The following is a 15,649-nucleotide window of genomic DNA, read 5'->3' on the forward strand; positions in this document are numbered from 1 at the left end:
TCTTTAAAGAAATATTGATGAAATTCATATGGAGCCACCAAAAACCCCAAATACCCAAAACTCACCTGAAAATAAAAAGAAGGGAATGAAGGTATCACACGCTCAGACTTTAAACTATACTACAAAGCCGTAATAGTCAAAACTGCATGGTATTGGAATGAAAACAGATACACAGACCAATGGAACTGAGTAGGAAACCCAGAAATAAACCCACAGATTTACAGTTAACTAATCTTTGACAAAGGAGCAAAGAATATGCAACAGAACTAGAACAGTTTGTTCAATAAATGGTGCTGGGAAAAGTGGGCTGATACATGCAAAAGAATGAAGCTTGACTACAAAAGCTGACAAAAATGGATTAAAGAGACATAAGAACTGAAAACATAAAATATATAGAAGAAATTATAGGTGAAACACTACATGACATACACCTCAGTAACATCTTTGAAGACACATCACCCAAAGCAGTGATAGTGGAGGAAAGGATAAACAGCTGGGACTACATCAAATTAAAGAGCTTCTGTACAGCAAAAGAGACAGTAACAAAACAAAGAGCCACCTCATTGATTGGAAGAAAATTTTTGCCTACAATACTAATGATAAGGGACTGATCACAAAAATCCACAAAGAGCTGATGAGACTCTAAAAACAAAGTAACAGTCAAAAAATGGGCAGAAAAGCTAAAAAGAAACTTCTGCAAAGAGGAAATGCAAACGGCCAACAGACATATGAAAAAAAGTTCAGCATTACTTGTAATCAGGGAAATGCCAATCAAAACCACAATGAGATACTACCTTACACCAGTGTAATGGCATATATTGAAAAAACTAGCAACAACAAATGTTGGCGAGGATGTGGAGAAAAAGGAACCCTCCTACACTGCTGGTGGGAGTGCAAACTGGTGCAGCCGCTATGGAAGACTGTGTGGAGGTTCCTCAATTTGCTAAAAATGAAGCTTCCATATGCTCTAGCAATTCTGTTCCTAGTTATCTACCCAAAGGACACAAAAACATTAATTCAGAAGGACACCTGCACCCCTGTGTTTATTGCAGCATTATTTACAATAGGTAAGCTATGGAAACAATCCAAATGCCCCAAAATAGATGAGTAGATCACGAAGATGTGGTATATACACACAATGGAATATTACTCAACAATCAAAAAAAAATAAACTAATGCCATTTGCAGCAACTTAGATGGAGCTGGAAGGGATCATGCTCAGTGAAATATGCCAGAAAGAAAAAGAAAGATATCGGATGTTCTCACTTATAGAAGGTATGTAGAGGATCCAAATAAGAGATCAGGAAAGAAAAAAGAAGTAACCATAATAAAGTAAAAAAATCAATAGACAACTATACACTAGAGACATTCTGCAGGGGGGAGAAGGGAATAGGATCAAATTGGGTGGGAAGATTACAAGGGACCATAGTGATAGTTCATGGGTGAGTGGGTGGTGGGAATTTAATAGGGACTATTCCTGAGATGAAAATGCATGCATTGTACAAAAATGAAAAATGATGTAAAAAATATATAAAATAAAGTAATTGTAAAAAAACAATAGACAGAAATATTTGGAAAACTAAGAAGAAATCAACACACTTTTTTAGAGATGCTAACTAATGGAACCTAAGAAATATTCTTGAATGTATAACTGTTTTCTGTCATCACCAGGCCGTTGGCGCATAATAACCTAGTTTTTTGATTGTGTTAATTAATGTAACTGTGGTTCTGACTTTAAGTTCATGAATTAATAACTCCAAAGTAACAATCAAACAAAGAGAAAATAAAGGATCACCTTTATTTGTTTTGTTACCTAAACATTAAGTAAATAAATAAAGGTAACTCTGATTCAGGCCTGAGAAAAAAGCAAACAAAAAATACAAAGAAACTAACAACCTGATTAAAAATGGGCAAAGAACCTAAATAGACACTTTTCTAAAGAAGACATTCAGATGGCCTACAGATTGGAAAAAATGTTCAATATCATTTATTATAACTGAAATGGAAATTAAAACCACATTGAGATACCACTTTACCTGTGATAATTGCCATATGGAAAAGAATAGAATCAACAAGTGTTGGCAAGGTCAATGTGAAAAAGGAACTCTCGGGCCTCCCCGGTGGCGCAGCGGTTGAGTGCTGGGTTGCGAAGCTGCCCGCGGCCTCTGCAGCGCCGGTTCGATCCCCGGCTGCTCCCCGGCCACCAGGGGAGGGTCCCACATGGCGCGCAGACCTCTCCTGCCGCCCGCTGCTCCCCTTAGCAGTGTGCTTCGGTCCTTCTGCCTGCCCTGCTCCCCGCTCTGGCTCTGGTGAATTCTCTCACCCTCCCGCGCTTCTGACTGTACCCAGTGCATGTATAAAACAAAAACAAACAAATAAATAAATAAAACATGCTTCTAAAAAAAAAGGAACTCTCATCCACCTTGGTGAAAATGCAAGTTGTTGCAGCCCCTGTGGAAAACAGCATGGGAATATCTTAAAATAAAAATGGAAATCCTTTATGATCTAGTAATATCTCTATTAGGTAATTATCCAAATAATATGAAAACTCTTAATACAAAAAGGTTTATCTATGCCTATGTTCACGTTTGTCAAGTCATAGAACCAACTCACGTGCCCTTCAACAGGCAAATGGATGGATAGAGAAATTGTGGAATATGTACTTGAGTACTACACAGCTGTGAAGAAAGGTAAAATGATGAGATCTGGGACAAAATGGGTGGACCGCAAGATGATTATGTTGAATGAAATAAGTCAAAAAGTGAAAGACAGATATCACATGGTTTCACTCATCGGTAGGATATGTATACCAAAAGAATCCATTTATATGCAAAGAATAAATCTTGAACTCAGCAAAAAGAATAAATGGTTACCAGTGGGAAAGGGAGGTGGATGGGGTATGGACATGGGTGGTTTGGTGGAGAGTGAAAAAATAGAAGAAGAGATTGAAACAAATACTTTGTGATGAAAGTTAAGTTCCAATTTTAGCATCTACCAATAAAGTCTTAATGAACATACCATGCTAATTTCATTTGTGTATTTATTGTCTGGCTGCTGTCGTTTTGCATTTGCAGAACCAACAGGCCTAAAGTACTCCCTTTGTCAAGTTGTTTACTGGCCACACTGTAGAGGAAGGACTGAGTAGACATTGGAACTGAGCTGCAGTCTGAAACTGCATCACCAGGACTCACTTTCCTGACTAGCGACTTGATCTTTCTTTGTGTCTTGATTCAGGGAGACTGCCAGTTCTGTCCTGGCAGTAAGCTGGGGCAATCATAGTTTTTAATCTCACTCTCCATCTTATGGACTGCTGTTCTGCGTGGTCTGATATCCAGTATCTGAAAGCTACTGTTTCACATGTATTCTCTGATTTTACATTTCAGTTTGAAAGGGCAAATCAGATCCTGTGATATCATCTTGACTGGAAGCAGAATCTCTGAAATTCTCATTTTTTCTCGGTATATCTGTGTGTTGGACATACATACGTCCTACAGATAACATGGCTTTAACGTGTGCTTATGACTTGATTAGTCAGGGTGAGAAACGTTGGCAGTGCCCACATACTCTCATCAGTCAACCAACTCATTCTGTAGCTCAAACCAGCTTCCCAAGCTTTCCTCAACCCTTTCCCTTAAGTGTTTCTGCATTTCTTAGTCTTAAACTTTTTTACATACTTAGAATTTTCTAACAAAGTTTCAAGTTAATGAGTATCCATCTCACATCAGGAACCTTCTCTTTTCTAAACCTTCACTTTCATCTCTTCTCACTAGCATCTAGAGTGTTAGTTTTAACTTGGTATAGTTGTACGTATATATTTTGTATTCAGTTTTTTTCTTTGGAACTGAACTACTTGGGTTTGAGTTCCATATCTGCTCTTTATTAGCTGAACATAGGTAAGTGATTTGGCATCTGTGTGCTTCATATTCCTCATTTGAAAAAACGGGGGAATAATTGTACCATACAGGAATTGTATAGTCTTCAATAAAGTAAATTCCATAATACTTATCACAAAGGATTCAATTACTGGATTCTCATATAAAGCATTTAGAATAGTTTTTGATACATAATAAACACTAAGTAAATGTTGGTTATTAATACTGCTAGGATTATTACTGTACTAGTTTATATTTCATCTTCCTCAAGCACATGTTTTAATAGTCTTTTAGGCAGGCTGTGGGTAGTATATACTAAAACATAGTAATAGTTAAACTAGATACAGTATTCTAGGTTTCAGTGTTGAAGATAGTACTTCATTTTCTTCTAATCTATTGGTTATTTTTTGTAAGTACTTAGTATGTTCTCTTGACTAGCGTTTTAGATTATCATCTTCATATTTCAAAATTTTTTTACAATGTGCCTAAGAGTCGGTGGTTCAAAGTTTATTTTATTAACACTTGGAATTTTTCAGTTATAGAGTTCATCTCTAACTGAAATTAGATCTAATGTTTTCAAAGACTTTTCTCCCCTCCCTCTCAGTCTGAATCTGCTAGATACAGTGTTTCATCAAATGTCATCCATTTTTCTATTTCTATTCTTCTATTTCTTTAAAAATTTTCTAATTTGGGGGGCCTCCCCTGCTGGTGCAGTGGTTGAGCGCTGGGCTGAGAGGCTGCCCACAGCCTCTGCAGCGCCGGTTCGTTCCCTGGCCACCGGTGAGGGTCCCACCAAAAAAAAAAAAAAAAATTTCTATTTGGGAATTGATTTCTGAGAGACTTTAATTCTTTAAAATATTTTATTTTTCGTTTTGCTTCTAGCTTAGTATTTACTGTATCTTTTGAGCTTTTAAATAGATGGGTAGTTTTTACTACGTAGAGTTCTAATTGGCTTTTTAATATCCATCTTTTTATGCCCATCTGTTTCATAAATGCTATTCCTTTTATATCTTGGATCTTTTAAATTGATTTAGAGTCCTTTTCGGACTCCTGTTTTAGCTGTATCTTCTCAGTTTTGAATTTCCACCCTCTACACAAACTGTTGTTTTTTTTTTTAACCATTTATGGTGGCATTGAACTAGTTTGTGGACTTTGTGATATATTTTTGAATGTTCATGTTGCATGGAAACTTTCCCTTGGCAATTTCCACTAGTACGTCACACCCTGGAAAGATAATGTAATTTCAGAAACTGAGATCACCTGAGATACATACTTAGGTTCTAAATTGCTTTAACTATTAGGCCATTTTTCAATATAATTGCACATTTCCAGTGTTACCTACTTATTTCAGTGATTTACCTTAGTTGGCAAAAGTATACCTGGTCATTTCAGTTTCTGTTTTTCTTAGTGATAGAGTGAAGTTTTCCTATAAAGACATTCCTGACTTACAATGATTCAACTTATAGTTTCACCTTTATAATGGCACAAAAGTGATAAATTCAACCATACTTTGAATTTTGAGTTTTGATCTTTCTTGGGGTTGGTAGTATGTGGTACATACTCTCTTGGATCCCTGACAACTGCAGTGCCCTCTCAACCATGCAATTACAAGAGTAAATAACTCCAAAGTGCACATTACTCAGAAATTACGTGAGAGATCTTTATTATAAAATAAGCCTTGTGTTATATGATCTTTCCCAAACTAAGCTAATGAAGTGTTCTGAGCACGGTTACGGTAGACTAGGCTAAGCTGAGATGTTCTCTGAGTTAGGTGTAGTAAAAGCATTTTCAAATTATGGTGAATTTATCAGGTTTTAACTGTCAGGAAGATCTGTAGAAGATTGCTGGGTTGAATTTCTTTTCTTTTTTTTTTTTTTTTTTTTTAGTAACACCTCAGTTTTTATGCAATTATAATTACCTAATTAGATTATCCATATGACTCCCTAAACAGCATTTGTCGTTTTTTGAAAGTCAGATGTAGACCTAGGGGAGAATGATATTTAAAAGCCCCTGCTTTGGAATTTTGCTACCTCTTACTCAAATTCAGCCTGTTTTTTAAATACCTTCTGTGTCTACTATGCGTTAAGAAGTGAGGCTGCACAATTGTAGTTCTGAACCATTACTGAAACTGAGTGTTGTAGTTGTTACTGCTTTCTAACAAACTTTACCGAATTTATAGATGTGGAATAACTATTTTGCCACAATAATACTTGTTGATCCTATGGTCAGTTATTCACAATGGGCATAGAAAGAGGCATTTGTCTTCGTTCCTTGGTGTTTGGGGCCTCAGTTGGGAAGAGTTATTTAGCACATGCCTGGCATTTGGCTGGAACAGTTGTCTGAAATACTTCTAGTGGCTTTCCATGTGGTTGTTTGGGCTTTCTTATAACATGGCTGCTGGGTTTCAAAAGTGAGCAGCCAAGAGAACAAGTCATAAATACCTGACAGTTTTGCGACCTAGCTTTTTAGACATCAAATACACTACTGGGCCTCCCCTGGTGGCACAGGCGGTTGAGTGCAGCGCTGTGAGACTGTCCGCAGCCTCTCAACGCAGGTTTGATCCTGGCCGGCCAGCCGGCGAGGGTCTCACATGGCATGGCAGACCTCTCCTGTCTTGCCTGCTGCTCCCCTCAGTAGTGTATTTCATCAGTCTTCCTGTTCTGTTCCCCACTCTGCCTCTGGTGAATCCTCTCACCCTCCCTCGCATCTGACCTGTACCTCGGTTATTGTATAAATATATAAATAAATCTTTAAAAAAAATAGTACTACTACTTCTATTGTTCATAAGTCCACAGTGGTTGTGGGAAAGGAATGTAGAACCTATTGGAGAAAAGTGTATATTGGGAGACATGCAGTAGCCCTCTTTGGAAAATGTAGTCTTGTTGGGAGAACAATTTTTTTTAATTCCTAGTTAGCCAGTTACAGTTTCACCTTTATGATGGCGCAAAAGTGATAAATTCAGGGGAAACCATACTTTGAATTTTGAGTGGTGTTTTTTTTAAATATTTATTTAAGCATACAAGAACTGGGGTACAGGCCAGAGGTGTGGAGGGTAAGAGGATTCACGAGAGACAGAGTGGGAAACAGAACAGGCAAAATGACTGAAATACACTGCTGAGGGGAGTGGCGGACGAGTCAGGAGAGGTCTGCTGTGCCATGTGGGGAGCTCCCTGGCCGGGGATTGAACTTGTGCTGCAGTGGCTGCAAATTGCCTCCTAGGTTGCGTCTTAACCCCTTGCACCACCAGGGAGGCCCCTGAATTTTGAGTTTTGATCTTTTTCTGGGATTAGCAATATATGGTACATACTCTCTTGGGTCCTTAACAGGAATTTTTAAAATATTTTTTACAATGAGGATTGAAACAAGAAGTTTAAGCCCTTTAAATAAGATGTAATATAGAGTATTAGTCCATAATAATTTCATATATTAGGATTTTACTTGTTTTTGTTAAAGTCCCTTTTTGTCCTGTTTTTTGTTAATAACACTAAGAAAGCTTTTTTAAAATTTGTGTGTGTATATAATATAATTTTTTTTTTACATTGCATGCTTTCTCCTTTCAGGTGTAGTCTCTGTAAAAAACCACCACCAATTTACACATGTACCATCACCATAGTGCCTTGTGTTTTTCCCTCCCCTGTTTGGAACCCTCTTCTTCCCCCCTCCCTTGCAGAATGTCTCTGATTAATAATTGCCTGTTAATTTTGTTTTTTAATTTATTATAATTTTTTTTCTTGATCCCTTATTTGGTTCCCCTACATTCCTCCTATAAGTGTAAAAAAGCTTTTTTTTATCACTGTTTTGTTTTACAGATAAAAATATAAAATGTAATATGGATTCATTGAGAGATTCACCTAAAAAGAAATCTGAAAAAAAACAACAGTGCATCTCTTTAAAAAATATAAATAAGGTTGTATTTTACAATATTCATTAAATGCAAATTTTACATAATGTTAATTTGAGGATATTCTTTTAAAGTTAATAGGCATCAAAATTATGTTTTCTATCAGAAATATTTTTTTTAAAGATTTATTGATTTTTATACTAGAACCGGGGTACAGGCCAGATGTGTGGGAGGGTGAAAAGATTCACCAGAGACAGAGTGGGGAACAGAACAGGTAGACTGACGAAATACACTACTGAGGGGAGCAGCAGGCAAGACAGGAAAGGTCTGCTGTGCTGTGTGGTATTCTCGCTGGCCAGCCAGGATTGAACCAGCACTGCAGAGACAGGGACGGCTTCACAGTGCAGCGCTGAACTGCCTGCGCCACCAGGGAGGTCCTCTATCAGAAATTTTTGGCTGTGATAGTTTCATTCATAAAAAATAAAATATGCTTGTTTGCTTGATTTCAAAAGAACAAGCTAACTCCAGCCTCCCCTCTTATCAACCCCTTGTCCTTGGCTTAGTGGCCTCTCCACAAATTGGGTATTCTATTTTTAACAAAGTAATGAAAATGCAGAATTATGAGACCGCTAATAGTTAAGTTTAAATCTAACCAGTCTTTGACTAGACAGGAAAGTCACCAGAAGACATTTTAAGTACTAAATACCTAAATGCCAGGTGACTGTCATGGATACTCACTGTAGTTGTGAAGGTAGTGACACCAGCATCCCGCTTTCTAGTTCCTTGTTGCTCCATATATGTGCTGTCTAGAAACTGTCTGGAATGATGTTTATGAGAATAATTCCCATGTAATTTCGCATGAATGTCTTGCTAGCACACATTCTTTCTAAAAAAAAAAATTTTTTTTACAGTGTGTTGAATCTTCGGTGTATTGGCCAACAAAAAGAGGCATAACCATATATGCTGATCCAGATATACCAGCAGCAAGGTATGATTGAGTCTAGTCTAATGGACTGGAGACTTATGTGTAGTATAATCTTTTACAGTGTTCGCGAAGATTGATGGCTGGAAAATACTCAATATCAGAAACAGGGTAATCCCAGAAATTTGGATTAAATCTATATTAATTTAAAATAAATGTTGGGCCTCCCCGGTAGCGCAGCAGTTGAGCACTGGGTTGCAAAGCTGCTCACAGCCTCTGCAGCGCTGGTTCGTTCCCCGGCCACCAGGTGAGGGTCCCACATGGTGCGCAGACCTCTCCTGCTCCCGCTGCACCCCTCAGCAGTGTATTTCATTAGTCTGCCTGCTCTGCTCTCCCCTCTGGCTCTGGTGAATTCTCTCACCCTCCCACGCTTCTGACTGTACCCAGTGCTTATATAAATAAATAAATCTTTTAAAAAATAAAATAAAATATAATAAATATGTTGTGACATCTGATTATCAGCACAAGTGATCAAAAACTGGTAGTAGGTTTAGATTTTCCTTTTTTTTTTTTTTTCTTTAGATTTATTTATTTATTAATACAAGCACTGGGTACAGTCAGAAGCGCGGGAGGGTGAGAGAATTCACTAGAGCCAGAGCAGGAAACAGAACAGGCAGACTGATGAAGTACACTGCTGAGCTGCGGGCGCAGCAGGAGAGGTCTGTGTGCCATGTGGGACCCTCGCCGGCGGCCAGGGATCAAACTGGCCCTGCAGAGGCTGCGGGCAGCTTTGCAGCCCAGCGCTCAACCGCTGCTCCACCAGGGGAGGCCCTCTGTTGTCATTTGTATTTGAACAATTGTCTTTTAAAGAGATTTTAAAAAGGAGAACAGTGTCTTGCACATAAATCTATGTAGTTGCCATAAAGCCTTTCCCTTTATATGGAGGTCCAGAATCCCACCTGGTGCCATTTGTGTTCTACCTGATACTCTCTAATGTCTGTATTGTTTCATTATTTGTATTGTGGGTCTGCTGATGACAAACTCAGCTTTCTGTGTATCTGAAAAATCATTTCAGCTTCAATTTTGAAAAAGAAGTTCTTTCTAGGTATAGAATTCTAAGTTGACAGCCCCCACCCCCACTACCATATTTGAAAGCTGTTGCTCTGCTGTTTTTTTATATATATATTTTTACATCATTCATTATTTTTGTACAATATGTGCTTTCTCATCTCAGTTATAGTCCCTATGAAATTCCCACCACCAGTTCACCTGTGTACCATCACCATATTCCCTTGTGCTTTTCCCACCCCTGATTTGATCCTACTCCCCCTGTAGAATGCCTCTGGTGTATAGTTGCCTGTTGATTTTGATACTTACTTTATTATAATTACTTTTTTTACCCCTGATCCCTTATATTCCTCCTAAAAGTGAAACTATCCAGTATTTTTCTTTTTCTTTCTGGCTTATTTCACTGTTGCTCTACTATCTTTTGATATGCATTGTTTCCAAAGCAAAATCTAGTATCTTTTTCTCTGTTCCTCTGTGACATCCTTTTTCTCTGAGGGGCTAATTACATGGTTAGTGTCCTTTCTCTCATGCTTCTTATTCTTGGGGTTTACTAAGTTTCTTTGTAGATTTCTGTTTTTCATCAAATTTGGGAAATACTCAGTTATTCTAGAAATATTTTGTTATACCAATCTCTTCTATCCTTTTGAGAATCCAAATGACAAATTTCAGCCCTTTTAGTTTTGCCCCAGAAGTCCCAGAGACTGTTCATCTTTTTTACCTTTATTTCCTTGCTGTTCCTCAGATTAAAATTTTTACTCATCTATTTTTAAGTCAATTGACTCTGTCATCTCCATTCTGCTAGTGAACACACACAATGAATTTTTAACTTAATGTGTTACATTTTTCAGTTCTCAAATTTTTACTTCATATTTTGTCATAGTCTCTATTTCTGGGCTGTGAACTTTTCTTACTCCATTCGAGAATGCTCAGCTTTCCTTTCCTAATGGAGCATGGTTATAGCTGCTTGAAGTACCTGATTGATCATTCCCCCTTCTGGGCCAACTTGGGGAGGCATCTGTTGCTTATCTTTTCTCTTGACAATCTTATTTCTCTGGTTCTTTGACTGTCAAGTGATTTGGGAATGTATTCTGGATATTTTTAATACTATGGTGTGAGACACTGTTTTCTGTTCATATCCACTGGAGAATGTTGATGTTCATTGATTGTTTTAGCAGGAAGTTGACAGCTCCATTAGGTTTATTTGTTTGTTTATTTTAAAAGATTTATTTATTTATTTTAAAAACTTTATTTATTTATGCATGCAAGAGCTGGGGTGTAGATCAGAGATGCGGAGGGTGAGTGGATTCACCAAAGGTAGAGTGGGGAGCAGAACAGGCAGAGTGACTGAAATATACTGCTGAGGGGAGCAGTGGGCAAGATAGGAAAGGTCTGCTGCACCATGTGGGTAGCTCCCTGGCTGGGGATCGAACTTGTGCTACAGTGGCTGCAGATAGCTTCATTGTGCTGCATCTTAACCCCTTGTGCCACCAGGGAGGCCCCAGCTCCATTAGGTTTGGACCTCATATTCTGTCTCACTTTCTGTGGGTGGTAACTATAGTGTTAGCCCAGTTCCCAAGTCTTTGGTAAGTTACTCTGTGTCTGTTCTGAATATAGTGAACCTAGAATGAACCTGGGACTTACATTGGGTCATCAACAGAAGAGGAGGGCCCCCCTTTTCTGACCTACTCTCTCTTCCCCCCAGAGTTTTCCACAGATTGATCAGTCATTTTGTTGGCACTCCTGTCTGTTCCTGGGACCAGATAGCTGGTTTCTCATAGAAATTGCCATGTCGTTCTGTGTGACTAGGGCTGCTTGTTGAGGAAACGAGATAGAGATCCCCATGTAGTTGCTAGGCCATGGGATCCCCCTTTCCCGGTTCCTCCAGAGAGAGGGGCATTCTCTGGGGGTTTTAGGCAACCATATTGCCGCTGCTCTGTGGCTCCATGATGGGAGCAGCCCGGGGATGGGGGAGAAGAGAAAAAAAGAAAACCAGTGGAGCTTTCCCATGTTGTGTGGTTAAGGGCCCCTTCCTGGGTTGTCTGGCTTCAAGTCAGAAGTTTCTCTCCGAGTTCTTGGTGTCTCCTGCATGATTCTACTTCTTGGCCAGCACTGAGCCAACACCAGGACAGAGGAGGGTGAGAGTGAAGGAAGCTATTCATAATTTGATTTATTTTCACATTTTGATTTTTCTCCCCTATATTTTTGTGCTTTTATCTCGAGTTTCATAGGAGAGGATGATACAGTACTCTTAACTTCCACTTGGCAAGCACCAGAACTGTCAAAAGATTCCACAGAAATTTATGTAGATCAAGATGTTGCTCAGTGGCACTTAAGTTTTCTTCCAGAAAATAAAACTGTTTTTAGGATTATGGTAAATGTGTTCAAATATGTTAATACATGTTTTTTCTTTGTTAGTGCTTTATGTCAGAAGCCAAGTGAGACATCGTTTAGATTGGCTGAGAAGAAAGACTATGATGAGAAGAACGGCTGTGTGAAGTATGAGTTTGTTTCTTGCCCTAAATTTTTTATTGAAATAATTGTAATAAAGTTATAAATAGGGAGAATTTACATGTGATTTTATTACTAATTTCAAATCTGCATTTCCATTAAAAAATGCACAGGAGTTATTCCCTATAGGCTTTAAAATTAGTTTTTATGAAATGTTTATTAGGATCGATTTTTCTGGTTAAGTCTTTGTTCCAGTGTAAAGAGTCATTGTCTATCTCCTTTTTCCAATTTTCTTAATAAAGTGAGCAATTTTATGAAGTAACTTATAATTAACTAATAATTTCATTTTATTCTTGTTAATACAACACAAAATGCCTCTTACATTGCAAACAACTGGCTACTTTGAAGCCATCACAGTGACAAAGAATTTAAGACGGTTCAGAGATGGGCAGATTGTGCTGTATCCACTTTGGGGCCTAGAATGATTGGGGAGAGGATGCTGACTGTGCAGCCATTTGGGCCACACAACATCCTAAAGGCCCACACTGTGGCCTTGTAATATCTTCTTATACTGAAGTTACTCTGCATTATGTTCCCCTGGAGCTCACAAATCTCAGAGTTGCTGTTAATGTGCCAGATTTGATGTCCTCAACCGGGGCATCCTTCTACCTCACTTATAAGAAGTTTCACTAAAACCTGAAAGTTTTGGCCCTGCTAGTGCTTTTTCCCTTGGAATAAAAGACCTTGCATTATCCATGCTGCTCATTTCTTATATTACATTAAATTACAACTTGTTAAATCAAGCCAGATAGTCTGTTGCCTTTTGTCTGTATGAAAAGATTGTATATTAGCTCCTCTTTGACTAAATGCCCTTTACTTAGATTAAACTGATTAAACTACATCAGTTATTCTGTCAGCCCACTGTGGGTTCCAGGAAACCTTGAAGTCATTTAAGAATGAGCAATAAACAAGGAAGGAAGCAGTGGGTTTCTTAAAAATGTGACATGATGTGGTGATGACATACAGTGTTTTTCCTTATCCAGCACAAATGATCCTGGCTGTGCTGTTTGTATAGTGGGATCCTGTTGTGCGTGTAGGGGAAGCATGGGCTGGCATGGATGGCACTGGTGTCACAGTAAACTGGGCAGAGCAAAATCAGAAGTAATTTCATAGCTGTGCCTTGGGACATGTAATTCATTATACTTGTCAAGTAATAATTAAAAGAGTAGCTCAGTTGAGGAGAGAAACATGTTTTTGCCTTCAGATTGTCCTTTTAACTATTTTACAGATTATTGCAGTTTTTGAATCCTGATCCATTGAGAGTTGGTGACATCTCTGATTTGCAGCAGGTATTTACAGCCCTAATAAAGGGGGGATAAAAGAGCACTGTTTACTCTTTTTTTTTTTAAGATTTATTTATTTATACAAGAACTGGGATACAGGCCAGATGTGCGGGAGGATGAGAGGATTCACCAGAGACAAAGAGGGGAATAGAACAGGCAGTCTGACTGAAATACACTGCTAAGGGGAGCAGCGGGCAAGGCAGGAGAGGTCTGCTGCACCATGTGGGTATTTCCCTGGCCAGCATGGATCGAACCTGTGCTACAGAGGCTGTAGATAGCTTCACAGTGCTGTGCTCAACTGCCTACACCACCAGGGAGGCCCAACACTGTTTACTCTTTAAATCCCTCTCTTGTCTTCCTCTGAACTTGACATTAAAAGAGAAGCCCCTTAGAGAGAAACTTTATGGGAAGACTTCCTTTTAGAAATTATTTAGTGAGTTACCACTTTAGAGAAATTGTTCCTTTTTAATTTGGGTAACATGATATACCTCTCATTTGGGCAGTTTGATGCTTTTGTTAAGCATATTTGCATTGAAATCAAACTCTCATTTTCTTCATCTCTGTGGAGTTCTTGGTACTGTGTGCTAACTCTAGGCATCAGCATCTATCTCTCATGTCCTCTTAGTTGCAGAAGTTGAAGGCAGGTGCATGGCAGCCCTTCATGGTGCTCCGGAACAAGGTGGAGCCCTGCCTGTCCATTGACTTGTCGCCACTTTCAGCAGACCTGAAAAAGGTAAGCTTGCTCCTGAACATGACAGAAAGCTGACCTTTTCTCATGTAGAAGAATTCTTTATAAACACTTCAAAGATTGTATAATTTCTTTGCTTTTGACATTCTCTTAAGCTTTTGCTACTTCTCATTTATTCTTAAATCCAGGTTAACTTCTTATAAGTAAATAATTCGCTGCAGAACCATTTTATAGTTCTTAAGTGCTTCTCTCAAATAACCTTTCTAAAGTTGAGCTGAAAAAGAACAAGTTGTCAGGCAGGTGTAATATACTTACAAACATTCATTTCCAAATTTCTTTATGGACCCATGGTTTCACTTGGTAAGTTGATCATACATGTTTATCTGCTACCTTACTGATACCAAAAAAAGTTTAAAAATACTTTTATTTATTTTTTTTTTAATAGAGGCATGTTTTATTTATTTATTTATTTGGTTTTTTGTTTATACAAGCACTGGGTACAGTCAGAAGCGCAGGAGGGTGAGAGAATTCACCAGAGCCAGAGCGGGGAGCAGAACAGGCAGAAGGACCGAAGTACACTGCTGAGGGGAGCAGCGGGCGGCAGGAGAGGTCTGCGCGCCATGTGGGACCCTCCTCCGGTGGCCGGGGAGCAGCCGGGGATCGAACAGGCGCCGCAGAGGCCGCGGGCAGCTTCGCAACCCAGCGCTCAACCGCTGCGCCACCGGGGAGGCCCTAAAAATACTTTTAAAAGAAAGATAAAACCCACAAATATGAATAGAACGTGAGATGACCTATTAGTCAACAATGGGTTTCCACAGGCTTTTAGAAAATAAAAACCAATCTGCGGAGTATGACTGGCACAGCAGTGGGAAGAGTGATTTGGGTGGGGTGGTGGCTTTCCCTCCCAGTTTCTCAGGAGAGAGATTGGAAGCTCTTTTTGGAGAAACTGACTTCCTCTAGAGAAATGACTTTTAGATAGTGAGTTCTGGAATTTTCCCAGTAAAAATGTGTGTTTGCTGCCCTGTCTTCCTACAGAGATGTGATGCTCACATGGTAAGGAGCTTTGGCCCACAGATCTCTTGCCAGCTTTTAGTATTCTCTTCAGTGTGAATAGACACCAGGGCTCATTAATTCTTTAAAACTGAAGAACACCCTCACTTAACCAAAAAAACGAAAACAAAACAAGCTTTAAAGGCCAAATGAAACAATGTAGGCAGGAAACAATATTTCAGAGTCAGTATCCAGATAGTGCATGTGTTGATATAGAACAATAACATAATACTATAAAAAAAAATCAGAATAAAGCTTCTGGGAAATTAAAAATGTTCTGGAAATAAAAACTGATAGTAGACTTGTGAGGTAAAAAAAGCTTACTATCAAAAAGTAGAACAAAAAGGCAAAGAGATGGAAATGGGGGGAGGGAAGATAAATTGAGGGTCAATTTGAGGTCTAAGGAATGAAAAAAAG

The 15,649-nt window shown here is 38.8% G+C and overlaps 1 protein-coding gene across 3 annotated transcripts in view; it reads left to right on the plus strand.

The window, feature by feature from the left end:
• The window catches only part of TDRD12 (tudor domain containing 12), a 102,288-nt gene that overhangs the window by 39,682 nt on the left and 46,957 nt on the right, over positions 1-15,649 (plus strand). For all 3 annotated transcript variants that reach the window (XR_005126100.2, XM_054697060.1, XM_037516366.2), the window contains exons 9-13: positions 7,682-7,779; positions 8,625-8,701; positions 12,119-12,199; positions 13,440-13,500; positions 14,120-14,227. Coding sequence is in view for 2 of the 3 variants with exons in the window: in XM_054697060.1 (XP_054553035.1) it covers positions 7,682-7,779; positions 8,625-8,701; positions 12,119-12,199; positions 13,440-13,500; positions 14,120-14,227 (425 nt within the window). In the remaining variant the exon portion in view is untranslated. The remainder of the gene's footprint in view (positions 1-7,681; positions 7,780-8,624; positions 8,702-12,118; positions 12,200-13,439; positions 13,501-14,119; positions 14,228-15,649) is intronic.

Source organism: Talpa occidentalis, unplaced genomic scaffold (assembly GCF_014898055.3).
Source record: "Talpa occidentalis isolate TD23 unplaced genomic scaffold, MPIMG_talOcc4v2.1 talOcc4.17, whole genome shotgun sequence".
NCBI lineage: Eukaryota > Metazoa > Chordata > Mammalia > Eulipotyphla > Talpidae > Talpa > Talpa occidentalis.